The sequence below is a fragment of the Aplysia californica genome, unplaced genomic scaffold, assembly GCF_000002075.1.
Source record: "Aplysia californica isolate F4 #8 unplaced genomic scaffold, AplCal3.0 scaffold00106, whole genome shotgun sequence".
In the NCBI taxonomy this organism is placed as follows: domain Eukaryota; kingdom Metazoa; phylum Mollusca; class Gastropoda; order Aplysiida; family Aplysiidae; genus Aplysia; species Aplysia californica.
In genome coordinates this window covers 953658-971161 of record NW_004797376.1, presented here as the reverse complement: position 1 = coordinate 971161, position 17504 = coordinate 953658, and the positions used below count along the sequence as shown (strand labels likewise).

Sequence of the window (17504 nt, the reverse complement as noted above, 5' to 3'; positions counted from 1 at the left end):
ATATATATATATGGATGACGGATGTTTGACAGGAAAGAAGGAGCAGTCCACATCAGGGCATCTACCAACCACCCACTCACTGTCCTATTACAAAAGGGGATGATGGTTGTTCTGCTATATTGGTTCACAGTTCATGTCCTGTGATGATGTCATCATGATCATCATCATGTACTTCCAAACAATTCTTTTCATGAAACTTAACATTTGTGCAATCTATTGATACATTTTCTGCCGACGTCTGTGGTGTAGCAGTTAGGCAATTTGCTGTTACACTCAGGAGACCCGAGTCTGATTCTTGAGTGAGAAGAACATTTTTTATAGAGCTTCTCAGTCGTTCTGCTGGCATCTTGTATCCCTCTCAGCCCTGGTTGGCCGTTACAGGTAGAGTAGGAAGCTTGCCTCCTAAACTATCTAAACTGTGTCGATAGAGGCATAAAAGGGCTGGGGCAACCATCCCCGACCCGGCGGGTCCCAGGTGGCGGATAAGGAACGGCCACTGTTGTGGAGGTTAGCTGTGAATATGTTGAATAAGCAGCCCCGGACCAACTGGCGATGCTCTTACCAGGATGGGGTGAAGTGGTAGGTGGCGCTACCACGTCATTAAATGCCCTAGGAGTCCTCTGACGGGAGCATCATGCGGAAAAGGATCGCATTAAGTCCTGGCTACGGGTGGGATCCGGTAACAATTCATCCCCGTGCTCCCAGGGTAGGTCCTTGGACCTGGAGCTGGAGTGCTGAAATTGGAGGTATTGGGCCGCAAGGCGCACTCTAGAGAACCACAATACCACGTAATACTGCAATATATGACACTTGAAGTAGGTAACTTTAGATATGGTGCTCGCCCTGTGAGGACACACCAGGCAGGTGCAGTGCCGGGCCCCAAGCCTCGAAGGGGTCCACCTCAGCAACTATGAACTGAGCAGGACGGCCCAATTTATGACAGATACCAGACTTCAAGTGTGATGTGATCGAGAAGAAGAAGAAGGAGGCATAAAAAACACCTACAGTGAAAAGAAAAAGCAAAAATTAAAAACACTGTGATGATGTCTACTACTACCATAATGTTAACACAAGGGAAGTCCATACAAACATCTTAAGCCCTGATGTACTACTTTCAAGAATAAGGAAATCTTTGGGGGGGGGGGGGGGGGGTCCCACCTTTCAGTAATAAAACCCTTAATACCACAGACACCATTTCATAACTAATAAAAAAAACTTAAAGTTTTCGTTGGAGCTTTACAGCACTTGCAGCACAGTTAGGTCACATAAGTGCCACACATTAGAAGTGCTACGTAATAGTAACATACAAAGAAATTCTTTTTTGTCAGAACAAAATATTTTATGTTACTATTGTACGTAGTACTGTATTGTAAAGCGCTCAGAGCCTGTGTACTTTAATCCGGGTTGAGCGCTATATAAATGTCATTTATTATTATTATTATTATTATTTTTATTAAAAAGAGGAGAGATTTACAAGGAAGATAGATATTTGATAGGAAAGAAGGAGCAAACCACACCAGAGTGCTTGTCAACCGCCCAATAATAACTTACTTCGTCACGATCTGTATGTGATATTTCCGTAAGTTCACAAGAGCTGAGATGCATCTGTTGTAGACATCCAAGAGCTTAGGGTGGGGATTCTGTTCCACTGATGTAGAAAAAGACAGTCATACATGGAGAAAACAGGTTTCAATTTTATTATTATTAAGGCACTTGCAACCCAAATTGTGAGGTAGCATGGGTGAAATCAGGTGCTCGTCAAAATAATGATATCAGAAAAATTCATGGCATATTTCTGGCCGATGGGGACATTTTTTTACAATTTTCATTTTTTAAGCTCAGCGCATTTAAGGTCCATTTAAAAACAAATTTCTACAAGATGTCCTGAAAAACATGGATCATGAACATGAAATGTAAATTCAGTTTCCAAGAACACTCAAGCATTTGAAGTCACCAAACTTTGACGCCATTTTCTCGTTAATTTTACATCTATCACAAGGCGATCCCCCAACTCCTTTATTCACATATATTTAAATTTCTATTCAAGATAGAGGGGTATTTCTTTCGCCAAATGCAAGACAAATGTACTAGCTTTAAAAAAATACTAATGACTCCATATGTCCAAAAATTGAAGAGCGCCTGATTCCACAACGTCGTGTCACAAAGATCAAAGGTGTTACTAGAGAAAAAGATACCAAAAAAATGAAGAGAGACAAGAACGATCCATGCTTGATAAGGTAAGAATAGCAAACCAAAGTAGAGAGCCCACCAACTCCCACAAACAAGTTTCATATTATCAACCAACATTATCACTCTATAGCATGCATAGTCAGACTGTCTGACTCAGAGATGAGAATTTACAGATCATAATTTGCAACTCAAAACGATAGATGTTTGATAGGAAAGAAAGGAGCAAACCACAGCAGAGCATATGCCAACCACACGCCTTTATTTTCTGTAATGGGGACAAGTTGTTTATCAAGACAACGCTGGACCCCTATTTGGTACTAAATCTAAAAGTGACATAATTTAAAGTAACTAAATTGATCATTAACTCAAAAAAAGTGTTCCTATTTTGATAGTTTGCCATCTAATAAAAGAACTCCCGGTAACAGAGACCTGTTTGGGGCAATTACCGAAAAGTAATTTAATGATGAAGTCGTCACAAAGGAATGTGCTAGAGTTGCTGCCAGTGGCTTGATGGAAATATAGAGTTGATTTTGAAGTTACTGAATAAACTGATCTAAATGGGAAGCTAGTAAGATTTTAAAAGCTTGAGTGCAAACAAGCATTTTCACATTATAACAGTCATTTAGTGGAGAAGGAAGTAGGATGGGAGAGGAAACATATAAATCCAGAGATAAATGATGAACAGAAGTAGGACCTACCAGTGGCACTTTTCACCATCTGCTAAAACATGTCAAAACGGTACATATTGTAGTACTATTCATAAATTTCATAAATCTGAAAATGCTGCCCCCCAAAAAATTAGGACAGCTTAAGAAATTTTTTTAATGGAAAAAAAAAGAGACCCCCAAAAAACAAACCAAAAAAACAAACCAAAAAACTATGCTCAATGTTCACTCACTGAATTGTCGTAGCTTGAAGGGCATCTGCTCAAAAGTTTGAATAAACCGTCTGTGGTCTGGTATCATGAACTCTTGCATGAATTTAAGGAATTCTTTTTTGTCTGGAAAAGAGCGAAAAGAAATAATATACCAGTTTGTTTGTCCTACCCTGGAAATTGACACCCATTGAGGCAAAAGAAAATTACAAGGATGAAATAAATGTAGTTGTTGTATACAGGAAAAAAAGTATTGAAGACTACTGCCTTTCTTTTGCATGTTCTTATTGTTTTATTGTTAATCTTTCCCTGTAAGACTGTTCTTATTTGTGTCAACATGGAAGGAACAACACTCCTGCTACAACCAGGCTGACCCCTACTACCTCGAGGTTGTTCTGTTCAGACTCAAAACAGGGCACAACTGACTAAAACACCACCTTAACATGAAGTTCAGGATTGGCAACTCAGAGCAGTGTCAGTGTGGAACCAGCAGCCAAACAGGAAAAGAGCTATTACAAGCTTGTCCAATGCTCAAGGCATGCAGATAAAAGGAAATATTGGTCCAACCCTATGCAGGGAGACCCAAAACTCTACGAGAGCATAGCAACCTTCGCACTAGAGATTGGGGTGTCCATTTAGAGATGAACGAGAAGATTTGTGTCCCCACTGACTGACAAAAGTCCTCATCGATAAAAACAATAGAAGGAGACAAAATTTAACAATTTAAACAGTAGCTCATGACGGACAGTGATCAAAAAGACAATTAGTTGTAACAAATGCAATTTTTTCCCCCCCTTGTACATTCTGACTTTAAAAAGATGAACAAAAAATATGGATGAACTTTGCATGGCTGACAACAGAAAAGCAAAAAGCTTTCTCTAAAGGCAAAACATCTGTGCGAATTTAGTTGCTTGTTTCACTTTCGGGAAGAGCTTTATGATACTTGCAACACAAATGTCATAATTCAAATGCCCATGATTAGAGGTGTTACTAGCGGGTAACATTTTTTAAAAAAGGAGGGGAGGTAAGGATGACAAATATTTGATAGGAAAAAAGGAGCAAACCACACCAGAGCATCAACAATCACCCACAGTTTGAGTTGCATCGACGCAACAACACACCCAGCTAAACATTGCACAGTGGTCAATCTGTCAACTCTTCTATGACTAACAATATGAGTTTTCTTCAGGATCCTCCTGAGAAATCGGAGATTGGGGAAAAACATCTGGGTCTCCAGAACCCCAGTAGATTCAGATTACTGTCAATGGAAAATAAACGTTCATCATAAATACATGAAACTAAATGCAAATAAAAATGTGTATTTTCATGTTATTTATAAAAAGTCAGCAAAATAATTGCAAATACAGTCGAACCTGCCTTAACGGAAACCTGTGTAAAATGGAAACCGGTCTTAACAGAATCTCCCTGCTCCCCCCTTGATATATTCCTCTTTAATTACCTGTATAAAACGGAAACCTGTCAAACACAGAAACGGAAAGAAAAATTCGCTACATTCTGATGGTTTTACCTGTCTAAGATGGAAAATGCTTAACCTGCTCAGCATTGATTTGAAATAAAACTCGCAAGTTTGGTTCTGCCGGCTCTAAACAGGTGAGGAAAGGGAGTAGGGGTGCAATTTGAGGGTAGATGTTACCCCGTCTATGTGAACCGTGAGCGATGAAGATGGTCAGTAAGGTGTGGGTGTGAAATCTCACGAGTGCCAGTGAAAGTGCTCGAGTGGCGCTCAAGCACAGAGACACTTTTATTGGTAGCCAGAGGCCAGAGGTGTGAAATGAGTTTGACCAATGCCAGCCGCCCTGATCGTACAGCCAGCCGAAAAGAGAGTTCCTTGCATTGTTGTTACATGGCAGTGAGGGGTGGCATTGGTTGACTGTACTTAGTAAACCGATGGGTGGGGCTAAGGGTGGAAGCAAAGGAGATTTTCAAACGTTTCTGTTTTTAATGTGTCGAACAGTGGTCATATGACATGCAAGCACTGGTGGTAATTGGATAAATAAGACTGACGCTTGTCATTATCAGAGAGATGTCAAGTGTTGACTGCTTGCCGACCAGACAAACTACCCTTGATCCCACCGGCTGGATCTTTGAACCCCCCCCCCCAAAAAAAAATTCCCCTGTCTAAGACGAATTTTTTTCTGTCTCTCTTGCCATTCCGTCTTACACCGGTTCGTCTGTAGATGCAAATAAACCTATGTATTTTAACATCACTTGCTTCAAGTTGCTTACAACCAATGGATGCAGAATTCCAAAAAAAAAAAAAATCGTATTTTACGAAAATCATATCAAGGTTCTTCCATAGACAAAAAACGCTCATGAAGTTACAAGCATCAACTTTTCCTCTTACACATATTTTTCTGCAAATGTTACACTTTGTGCAATTTTTTCCAAAGTTCCAACATTGAATGTACTTTTTCTCGGCCATGTGAAGGATTATCACTTTTTAACCATTCTATCTCAAGCAAGAAGCCCCTCAGTTTCCAAGTCACAAACAAACACGCATCTCAAGAATTAGCAATTGTCAGAAACTTTCTTTTTATCAAAAGACTGGAAAAATGGACATTTCTAAAAACGCACATGCTGGAAACAGTCGATGCCAGACAAAATGACTTAAAATACGAGACCAGAAAGGGCACGACATATTTGCCTTCTATCAGTATTTTACGTTGCACACAAACACACTATTAAGTATGTAGAGCTGGAAGAAGGGTGTTAAAATATTCTTCAAAAGTATTAATTATGGAAAGCAATAAAAATGTTACAGTGGTTCTCGTGGTCTAGAGGAGGGTAAGGCGTTTGCCTCTCGTTCAATAGGTCCTGGGTTTGAACCTGGATAGCGAAGGAAAATTTTCTTCTCTAAAATGTTCTCCTTTCACATCCTTTCCTGCTCTCTAACAATGTTCTGTCGTCTGCTTTCGTACTCCGCTTTCTGTCTCCCCCCCCCCCCCCCTCACCTCCTTTGCCCCCTCCATGGGGCTCGTGACTCTTTCTGCAGCCTTTCTACTGCTACTCCTTGGCGCCTTCTCACTGCTGCCTTTGAGCCACATCTTGATCTTATGGTTGGTAAGATCTACACCTAGCCTTCTCGAATAAGGGCAAAAACTCTTGGCAGGAGTGTACAAGTTGTGCACGTTAAAGATCCTTTGGTGGTCCAAAATCGATAAGAGTAGGCTTCGGCCGCCACTCAGACAAAATTCAAAATTTCCTTCCAACTGAAAATGTTTGATGTGTCTCGAGTGCTCATATGACCTCATGGAGTTGCAAGCGCAGTAAAACACTTACCCGGAAATTTTCAATTTAAAAAAAATCGTACAACACCCCTGTTTCTTATGCCAAATCAAGTTTTGACGATCCCCCTCAACCCTCCTCCTCCCCCACACCGCCTTTTACCTTTTACCCCTTCCTTATCTGTCCCTTTGCACCACCTCCTTGCGCCCCCTCCCCCAAGTAGTACCAATTCATACCTTCTGTGTGCTCCACTCCCAGAAGTGCATCTATCACCTGCAGGGTCGAACTCTGAGCTGCACTGCCACCAGGAAGCTGGAAGTCAGAAATTCTAAAGCTCATATTTCAAATAAATTCTTAGTTCTGGTATAGATCAAACCCAGTGGCTTCCTTTTCTTTTTCTTTTCTTCTCCCCTTCACTCTTCCTACTCCTTCTTCATTCTCTTTGTGCCTCCTTCCCTCTACATATCCTCCACCTCCTTTTACCTTTTCTCTGAAAGAATAAGCAGCATTCGTTACATACAGAAATCATATATAGTGAAATGATCTGTTTCCATCCATCCAATTTCTGCGTGTGGTTTGAAAGGTACATCTGATGTGATATGTTGTATTACTGTCAGCTTATTTTTCTCTTCATATTCAACTTTTAATAAAGTTAGGAATAATTTAAATTCTATGTATAGTCACATATGTTTTTCTCTTTCCTGTACGTACAGCCAAAGAAAAATTTCCCACAGAGACAATACCATATCATCTCATCTTATCCATTCTCTCAAAATCATAATAAAACTAAAATCAGCTCCTTTACTTCCCATTCAAGCTGCAAAGAGCATACACAGAACTTATCAATGGCAAATCAAAATCATTTTCTTCATCCATCTCTTCTTAACCACAGTTAACAATTCTATTTCTATCTTTTGAGCTCTAAGACCAGTTATAATTTCACAGATAGGAAAAAGCTCCTTTTTAAACACTTGACTCTAGCATTAAGCAGACAAAGAGTACCTGTATAGGTGTGTCGGAAATCCCCTCATATATGAGTCCCTCGGGTAGAGCATTACCCTCACCACCCCACCTGAGACACAAGAAAAAGAACATTTATGACAAGCAACCAATGAAAATCAAACGTAAGTCCAAACTGGTAGTGAAAGATCATTGAACTACTTTATTATACAGATTTTCTTTTCTGATAATTAAAACACTATGAGTGTAAAAAAAGCAACAAAATAGAAAGGTTAGTCACACAACTCTCATAAGATTTTGATACCACAATCCCACTTCCAATCAAACTTAATACTATCTTGATATTTTATCTTAAAGAAGGAACACTTCCGACTCTTTCTTTATGAAGTTTATTTTATTCTATTTATTTTTCTTTAAATTTATTTTTTAAAACATTTCTTTTCTTTTTTTTTGTTTTCATCATATTCATCAAGAAATATATAAGCTCAAAAGACTGATACCAATATCTGATTTTCATTACAATGCAAACTTTATAATTGTTTGTGAACATGATAAGACTGAGAAATGTGTTGCACACAACAATAAAGACCACAGTTTTTTTGTGAAAAGATTTTTGAAGACCTCACTCTCATTGGTTAAATATAATTATTAAAGAAATCATTTTTAGACAGCCAAGCAAAACACAAATAAAAAAACACAAAAAGTTTTTTTAAAGGACCAAAAGATTATTGTTGCTAAGTAACTTAACATCTACATGCAATACTTGTGTGTGCGTGAGTGAGTGTAAACGTGCGAGGGTGCATGCAGGGATCAGAGCCCCACGGAACAGAGACTCTATTATTAAAAACAGGGAAATATTTTTCTGGGGAACAATGTGCTTATCGAATACATTATCTTGATGGCATTGATTATGGTATAGATGCGGTCGCCAACGATAAGAAAATTATCGCCGCTAAAAATGTATTTCATTTTCAGAATCAGTATATTAAAATAAGCAAAGTGGCTCACGTGGAACCTGATTTGATGCCACATTTAAACTTTAGCAAACTTCATTTTTGATTGTCAATTTGGAATCTTATGTCATGTGATGTATCAAGGTCATCCGCTGCGTTGTGCATCTGACGTCAAAGCTGCTAGGCCTACACACTGCATAGTCACTTTACAGTATACAGAATGGTGACTTGTTTGAAAAACACTATCATTCTCTTTATTGAAATGTACAGGCCTACAGATCCCACGAATGTCTGTGGACGATAAAGTCCAGAGACTACAATAACAAATTATTAAGAGAGGATGTACGAAGAACTTGTATCATTTTGCAAACAGTTTAATCAAGATGCAACAAAAGACTTTCGTGATTCGAGACTAAAAAAACAAAAATCGCACAACAACATTGTGGGTGAACATATTTCGCTTAGACAGTCTTTTGTCCAAATGATCCTTATTTTCTACAGGGAAATCAAGACAAAATGTAACAGATCTGGTCTAGCTGTATTCGATACTGTAGGCGATAATGCCCAGAAAAACTGTAACAAAGAAATATAGTAAAATACAAGCAGCTGTATCCTGGTTGCTGTCCCCCCAGTAAAATGACGTCAGCAGTTACAGTTCCCTGGCGCAGCTGCAAGCATGCATGTGTGTGTGCGTGTGTGTGTCAGGATGCAATGGAATCAGGCACTCATCAATTTTTGGGCATATTGAGTAGATGTACTTGGTATCGTCTTAAAGATTGAAAAAAAAAAAACCCTCATCATCTTGAACAGAAGTGAAGATATTTGTGATTGAAGGAAGTGGGGGTTGCCTGGTTTCAGAGGTAAAATTAGAGAGAAAAAGGCCGCACAAGTTTGATGACTGCCAGTGTTTGAGTCCTTGGACACTGCAAATTCACATTTGTTGTGTTTTAATCAATATTTTTCAGTAAAATTCACACAGAAATATGCTTTTTAAATAGACATTAAAGGTTTTGAGCCAAGAAACAACATTTCAACAAAATTTGCCAAACGAGCATAAAATGCCAGTTTCTCCAATTTCAATATTTTGAAGAGCCTCATTTCTTCATAATGCCTCTCACACACAAACCCACACATACCCACACCCACACCCACAAACACACACAGAGGAATCTACTTAAACCAAAATCTGTGGGCTCCTCGGATTTTCTTCAGTTTAGCCATATTTTCAGTTTAGATAGCTTGATTAAACAGGGACAAAAAAAAATTGGGATTCGATTTCGTTCACTGTACTGTTGTTTTAAATCATTAAATTAGGTTTAAATGGACTTTACAATACTACATATAATACATATATTATATAGATGAAGCGCTTTGTACGCAAAACAGAAATTCTTTGACCAACAATGACATTTTTCAGGAGCATGTTACCAAGCAAAACATTACGCAGGCATGTACTTTCGGACATTCTTCGAAAATAATCTAATCTCAACAAACATGTTCATCTTACCCAGCCAAAAATGGCCTCAGTGAATTGAAAAATGTTTTGGCAGAAAGGTGATCTGAAATGAGTAAACAATACATATGATATTGAAAAATAAGTCATATTAAATCTATAGATCTATACAAAAAAAGGGGTTTTGAAATCGTACCATTCAAACTTTCAGGATTTATTATTTTCAAACCAGGACAAAATAAATTTAAATACATAATCGTGTTCAACATAATGTGATGAGATGCTAAATGACCAGTGGTTAAGTGGCCAAGCAGTTCGAGAACACAGGTGGAAAAAGTATTTCAAGAGTAAGGGATTGGTTACATCTGTTTAATGAGTCTAAACCCCTATCTGTCTGTGTGTTTGTTTGTCGGTCTTGTCTACCTGTCTGTTTGTGTGTTTTCTGTGTATCTATCTATTTATGTCCGAGAGAGAGAAAGAGAGTGAGGGAAAGGAAGGTAAAGGGAGACAGAGAGACACAGACAGAGAGAGAGAGAGAGACACAGGGAGAAAGACAGAGAGACAAAGAGAGAGAGAGAGACAGAGAGAGTGAAAGAGAGATCAAGTCATTTCAAATCAATGAATAGGGAACAGTAATCGTGACAAAGTGTTGTGTTAGGGGTGACTTGATTAAACATCTCTTTTTTAGAAAAGGGATGAACTACATGTGCCTCTCCTTTTAAATTGGGAGAGTTATCGGAATACAACTGTGTCAACAGCCCAAATAGATTAAAATCACATATTGAGACAAATGTTGAAAAAAAAAAAAAAGATAATGATTAAACTGAGAATGCTCTACAAGTGATCTTACATTTAAATGTAAGCAACTCGTTGAAAAGAGCAGAATCGGGTACAGACAAGTACTTGATACTCACATAGCACTATAAGGGAATATTTCCACATCCTTCAAAGTCAATTCAACATGGTCTGACATGAACTAGTAAAAACAGAATAAGATTTTATACAAAACCAATTAGCATCTTTCGAAAGCCAAAAAAAATAATAACCTTCAGACACATTTTTTCAGGACACGGGTGGTTTCAAAGTCTACTACCAGAACGTGCAGTCTTTCTCTCATTTATATTACAGCCCGCACCATGTGCACACATACCATGCATCCTTGTAAGAACTTTCTTCAAAGAGCATGTGGTTTCACAAATGTCTTCCAAACAGGCCGTTATTTTCCTCGAGATATCTGAGATTTCAGCTTGATCCCCAGAGCCTTTATCTTTCACAGAGTGCAACATGTCAGCAACTCGAACAATGGGCTGGAGAAGACCACAGAGAAGGATTGGATGCTAATATGGTAAAGAGCATGAAAGAAAATTAGGCTTCAGCCACCATATGTTAGTAAATTGTTTGAATAACAAACATTAAAAAATGAAGGAGGAAAGATAGGAAATAAGGAACAAACCACACTAGAACCAACCTCTACGAAAACTGAAAACTACACCAGTCAGTATTAAAAAGATATAGACGTCTAGACCACTACTGAAATCAGAATGTGATTGTCTAAAGGCATAAGGCCCTGCGAAGTAGAAAAAACGGTCACATATGTTAAAGTCAGTTGCATGGCAGTTTAAAGAATCAGACGCCAGCGACACGTGTGGTCTAGCTTGGGAAAGCAAAAGAGAAGACACAGACCAGCCACTATATTCTAACATTAAGCAAACTTTAAAGGATCTACTGCCTCTATGTCTAACGCCCAGGCAAAGCTATTACTTGCTTACTACTTGAAATCATCTGTCAAGATGCAAAAGGCCATTTAAACATCTATTTAATGAACAAGTTACTAACTTCCAAGAAAATACAGGAAAGAGAAAATGTTTTCTTCTGATGTTACTAACATTTTGATGGAGTAAAAGGTAAAAAGTACAGTCAAAAAAATTTGTTCATAATTTGAAAAGTGTATATCATCTTGCTTGACATAGCCATCAAATTGTACATAGGAAGTATATGTACATGTATATGTGTGGTGTGCTGACAAAATGAGTTACTTCTCGCAATCCACGAATGGATACGTAGGCCGAAAATCCACACATCAAACTTGTAAATTTTAAACTGATCCCTTTTTCTTCAAGTTTAATGCCTTTTATAATTCCATATGCAAAATTATATCAACCTAAACAATAACTTTGATATAATCTATCTGTGTCCATGAGACTGGAATTCGAAAAGTAACTCATTTTGTCAGCATCCTTCACATATATAAAGCACCTATTTTTTCACAAAATCAGATGCTATTCTATCAGAATTTTCTCAGAGACAAATATGGTTTTGACTCTTTTTTTCATTACTTTGAGCTGATACTGGTTTCTCAAAAAACAGAAGGCCCTTAGAATCTATTTGTTCTAAAACCTAAGAAAACATTTGGGACCTTTAAAACACTCACGTGGCAAGGAACATCCCCAAACTGAGAGCCAAAGTAACAGAGTGAGATCCTGCTATAGGCTGATTCACAATCAGTCAAAGCTTGTTTCTATTGTGCGAAGAGGAGCTTATCAACACAATACTATCGTGAACATTTAGGGGGAGGAAAATATGAGACAGATAAAGAGAAATAAAAGCGGGGAAGAAAACAAGCTGAACCTACCAGTAAAGCACCCCAACCCAATCACTGATCAGAAGTTTACAGCTCACCTTCAAGCATCCAGCAAAGGTGAATTCCACCATGAAAGTCACAATAAAGAACCACTGTCCACCAAAGCCCCCGGGAATCTCATACAGGCATTTCAGATTTCTGCATGGAAAATGGAATCAATTCATGAGTAAATATCATACATTATTGCAGCGATCAGATTCAAAATCGGTTAAAGACTACAAAGTCCTGTACAATCCAAACAAGTTAGTAAGAGCTTTACGGCGCTTGCACAGCATTCAGTCACATCAGCGTGTGAAACACAAGTTGGTTGCATTCACAACAGTCGACATCATGGCTTAGCATCCTATCAAGATTCCCAATGCTCTGGCAAAGCTCCTCCTTTGGCAGGTCGTGAATTCTAAATCAGTTTTAAAAAATCACAGTTAGAGTATTAAAAAGACAAATAACTGACCTCTGAGTAAAACAATACTCACAGGACAAAGATGTAAAACGTACTTAACAAGTCTAAATTTCTGTTTGTAAAATAATAATTAACTTTTTACTTGATTTTAGTGAAAACATGAATAAACGCAACCCTGTCTTCAAACTTAAATCAGACAGAGATGGTAACTTCACAATCTGAGTTTTACAGCACCATTGATGCAACAATTCTGTCGGTCAAAGGCTACTAAACAGATTACAACAAGTTCATAATAAAACATGTCAATTGTCCCAACTCCCTTTTGATCCCGAATTTATTGATAATTATCTTAAAAACCACAAAGCATATGCGAAGAAAGTTTCAAAAATAGTCATGTCTTCAAAACTAAACATCAATCTAAAATATGATTTTCATGTAAAAGCTAAACGGAGAGAACTGTGTTGTATGTAATATGGACTGATATAAATACACTCACCCAAAGTCAATAGGCCTGAAATGAAAAGTTCAGAAAATTAATTTTGTTCTTTATATAAATACATTAACTAACACGTATTGAAAATCAAGGGGTAATTGGTCAACTGCTTTCAAAAGAGCCTAAATTTGCCAAATAGAAAAACAATTAAAGAAGTGAACACAATATTGTTGATGAAAAGTAATTTCTGGTGAAATGGTATGACAGTGGCCACATTTTGCGATGAACAAAGCTAAAATTTTAAAAAAATTAAAAAATCATGCCTTATCAGAATGCCCACGAGCCACTCTTACCCCCCCTCCCCCCCCCCCCCCCCCCGGCCTAAACCCCGCATGAGTATGAGTATCAGGAGATCATACGGAACCCTAAAAGTAATATCCCAACTCAGAAAAAAACATTTCACAACTGTCTTACAATCATTTATCAAAACCATACCTGCTTTCATCAATAAGAGCCCAGTTTGCCAAAGCAAGGTCAACATGTCCTAAAATCGGCTTTATTCCAAGTTCTTCAGAAATTTTGTATAATGGAATGGCAACATTTTTGGGCAAAACCTGGGGATATGACCAAGAAAAAAGCATTTATTGTGCTATAAGTTTATACATAGTAACCTCAACTTATAGAATGCACAAAAATAACATTAAATCATGAACAATCAGTAGTGAGCAATATCATTTAAAAATTATGAAAAGTAGGGATACAAAAAATATCGAAAGAAAACCCAACTATTTCTAAAACACAAAAAAAATGAGTTTTATACATTTATGACAGACAACAACAAAATATCTCAACCTCTGTCCACAAAGCATCATCTTTGACAGTCTCATTCAGAACCAGCACAACAAGTGTGAAATGTAAAGAGCTTGTTTTTTCTCCCCCCCATATTTTTGCTGTTGTTGTTGTCGTTGTCTTGTTGAAAGGAATGCCTTATTACTGCTAGATATAGGCTACATATCTGGTAACTTATCAATAAGGCGTAAGAGAATCAGGACTCTTACTTTTAGTTTTAGTGAGAGTAAGAGTATTACAGCACTTGCAACCCAATTAAGTCATATGAGAGCTGAAGATATAAGGTGTTAAAGGTGATAAAGAAACAAACACAAAAAAAGGAGGAGATATTTCCGACAATACATGTAGATGTTCGAAAGGAAAGAAGAAGCAATCCATACCAGAGTACCCACCAACCACCCTCCATCCAGACTCATGACAGAGAAAATATCCCAGGAACGAAGAAAAAAGTGAACCACAATTAATGTGTAGTCCATTGTGCTTGCAAAAGAGAAATATTACATAGACAAGGTAAAACAGTAGCATACAGGTGAACATAGTGGTTCTCGCTGCATTAAGTCCACAGACAATAATGCTAGTCTTTCAAAAACGTACTGGATCGTGAGAACATAAAAATAATAAATCGTAAAAAAGATGACTTACAAGTACCACAGTACAGGAAACATCTAAAATTTCCAGCACTCGTAACGTAGCCTGAAAAAAGTTCCTTTTTGCATATCCCACTCAGAGAAGAGTGAACATTAGAATTTAGAGGAGCTTGAGGAAAACATTGGAGGTAGTAGACACCTTCAAGCAGGTGTTACAGGCAGTACAGAAAAAGTCACAATCAAAACTCATTGATCAAAACTACTGCCAACAGCATATTAAAAAAATCTGGTTTCACGATTATTCAGGAAATATGTCAAGAATGTATAACATTATGGTAGTAAACTACACAATAATAAGTAAAATAACACACATAAATGCACACACAAGCTCAGTCTTGAGCATAAATACACATATTGATTATGCACACAAATGTGCAAACACACAAATATACACACAGAATCTTGGGTATAAACATACACATGCAAATTTGCACACACACACACACACACACACACACACACACACACACACACACACACGCACACACACACACACATACACACACGCACACACACAGAACAACAAACACACACACACACACAACACACACACACACATACACATGTGCACACACACACACACACACACACACACACACACACACACACACACACACACACACATAAATACAATTTCTTTAACAAATACCTTAGGCACACCACTGTCTCCATCTTGCCAAATATAGTAAGCTGTGATCATGATCAGTTGTAGGTGAGCCAGGCGAAGCTGCTGGTGACCTTGGAGCAAACTATGGTCCAGCAGGGGAAGCTTAAAACAAGATAAGGTAAGAGAAAAAACAAATTAACATTCAACGTTCAAATACTGGCATATTTGTCCGGGATCTCACATCCCACATACAATCATCCAGATGCAAAAGAAGTAAGTGGTAGCTCTTAACTTTTATTGTCCTTTCAACCCAATTAAGTCACATCTGTGATGAATTAGATAAGATGTGTTAAAAGAGAGTTACAAGCATAAAAGAGAAGGAGGAGAGATGATAAGGACGATAGATATTTGATAGGAAAGGAGGAGCAAACCATACCAGAGCACACACCAATCACCCACTTGAAACATCTTCAGAAAACAGTAGCTCTAAATACAGGAAAAGAATTATAGCACAAGAATACAATATTCAAACCCCGGCAAAAATAACAGCGCAACCACAATTGGCAAACACTGTGCCTTAACAGAGGTAATGACATCTTGTTTTTCTCTGGGTGCCTGGAGCATCAAACACAATTAACAGCAGTAGGCTACACACCTGATGAACAGCTTCCCGCACTTTTTTCTCTCGCAACAGGCTTGGTAAAGACTTTGCCAGTTCATTCCACTTCTCAAAGTAGGATGGCAATTGAGCCTGAAAGATAAAAAAAATATACCTCTATGTGTGTGAGGTTTTTTTTTAAATAGTGGTTTTACGGCGCTCGCAACTGCATAAGGTCATATGAGCGCCAAGGGGCAGATGTCAACAGAGAAGTCCTGACAGGGAATCGGGCTTACTCTGCTCACCTCTGTAGTCTGTAGCTTCAACAGCACAAAGTCTGCTTCGACTATCAAGGCACCCCGGAAGTAGTGGGTCGCAAGAGTGTGACAAACATACAAAAGAAATAGAGGAAAATGACGATAGTAAGGATTAGGAAAGAAAAAGCAGCAGTCCCCGGTTGCAGTTCAGGCACAATTATGAGCATGACATTGATGAATCAGTTCATTTACAATTTACAATTCAACTGTGCATAAGAACATACTAATGTCCCCCCTTTGGGAATGGCCTAAAGACACTTAAGTCAGCAGTACCGCCCTGGATGGCATTTATTATGGGTGTATGAGCTTAATACTCTACAGGAAAGTTACCATCATAATTACAAAGTGCCGGATATGAAATAGACACTGGCAAACATGGTTCCCCATTCCTTCCTTGGCTTGAATGCTCCAGGAAAATGCTCAGATTTTCCATGAAAGTTGCTCTCGCTCTACCCTTGCCTTGTTAGCCCCCTATATTGGATACAGATGGATACAAAGGACTACTTTCTGCGAGAGAAAACCGCGCATGCACAGATAAATTTGGCCCACACGTGAGATGGACACAGGACACATTGGGAAAATACGTCACACAGACTGGTGCAGTCCTAGCAGCGACACATGTTAAATTCGAATTCCTGCCTCTTGAAAAACCTAACAGTGTGAATAGGGGTATTCTGCCCATATACAAATGTACTTCACCTTTTTTTACAGACTGACGTATGAATAGCGCAATATGCATGTGGAGGAGTTGAGCCCCTTGCTGGCGCGACAGCGTATTATTCATCACAATTAAAGCTCAAAAAACAGTTTCACACAAAAAATATTTGTTTTGTGAATTTGTTTTAGTAAAGAGAAGCACATCGAAACAATAATGGCCAAAAAGAACTGGAAATAGGTAAGACAGACACACACATAAACAACAGAGGGAAAGAAAAAGAAGTAGGGCCTACCAGTGCCATCCTTATACTACCCGCACACAGAAAATTGAGTTTTTATTTTTGCAGCCTCATATAGAAAGTTTTCAAACGTCAGTAATTGAGAAGAATACAACATTCTATTCGGAAACAAAAATAATCGGGACTTGTTTTGGCATCATGACCATCACTGCCTTTAATTAAATGTGTTTGTTTGCTGGAGTAGTACTGAGAAACAGGGGGGGGGGGGCTCTCAGGATCTAGAGGTTATGGTGTTCGCCTCTCATTCAATAAGTCCCGGGTCCGTATCTTGACAGGGACAGAAAATGTTCTTCTCTATGATAAAAAAACGTTATCTTTTCACCTCTTTTCCTGTTCTAATCATGTTCTGTTGCCTGCTTACTTCTTCACTTTCTGCCCCC

The 17504-nt window shown here is 38.3% G+C and overlaps 1 protein-coding gene across 1 annotated transcript in view; it reads right to left on the bottom strand.

Annotated features, from left to right (window-relative positions):
• The window catches only part of LOC101862340 (myoglobin), a 26374-nt gene that overhangs the window by 4790 nt on the left and 4080 nt on the right, over positions 1 to 17504 (bottom strand). Inside the window, exons 2-12 of the mRNA XM_005095555.3 lie at positions 15909 to 16004; positions 15296 to 15415; positions 13646 to 13764; positions 13214 to 13228; positions 12356 to 12455; positions 10827 to 10983; positions 9731 to 9782; positions 7313 to 7382; positions 6547 to 6622; positions 3089 to 3190; positions 1552 to 1648 (exon numbers count right to left, since the gene is read on the bottom strand). Of these exons, the coding sequence (XP_005095612.1) occupies positions 1552 to 1648; positions 3089 to 3190; positions 6547 to 6622; positions 7313 to 7382; positions 9731 to 9782; positions 10827 to 10983; positions 12356 to 12455; positions 13214 to 13228; positions 13646 to 13764; positions 15296 to 15415; positions 15909 to 16004 (1004 nt within the window). The remainder of the gene's footprint in view (positions 1 to 1551; positions 1649 to 3088; positions 3191 to 6546; positions 6623 to 7312; positions 7383 to 9730; positions 9783 to 10826; positions 10984 to 12355; positions 12456 to 13213; positions 13229 to 13645; positions 13765 to 15295; positions 15416 to 15908; positions 16005 to 17504) is intronic.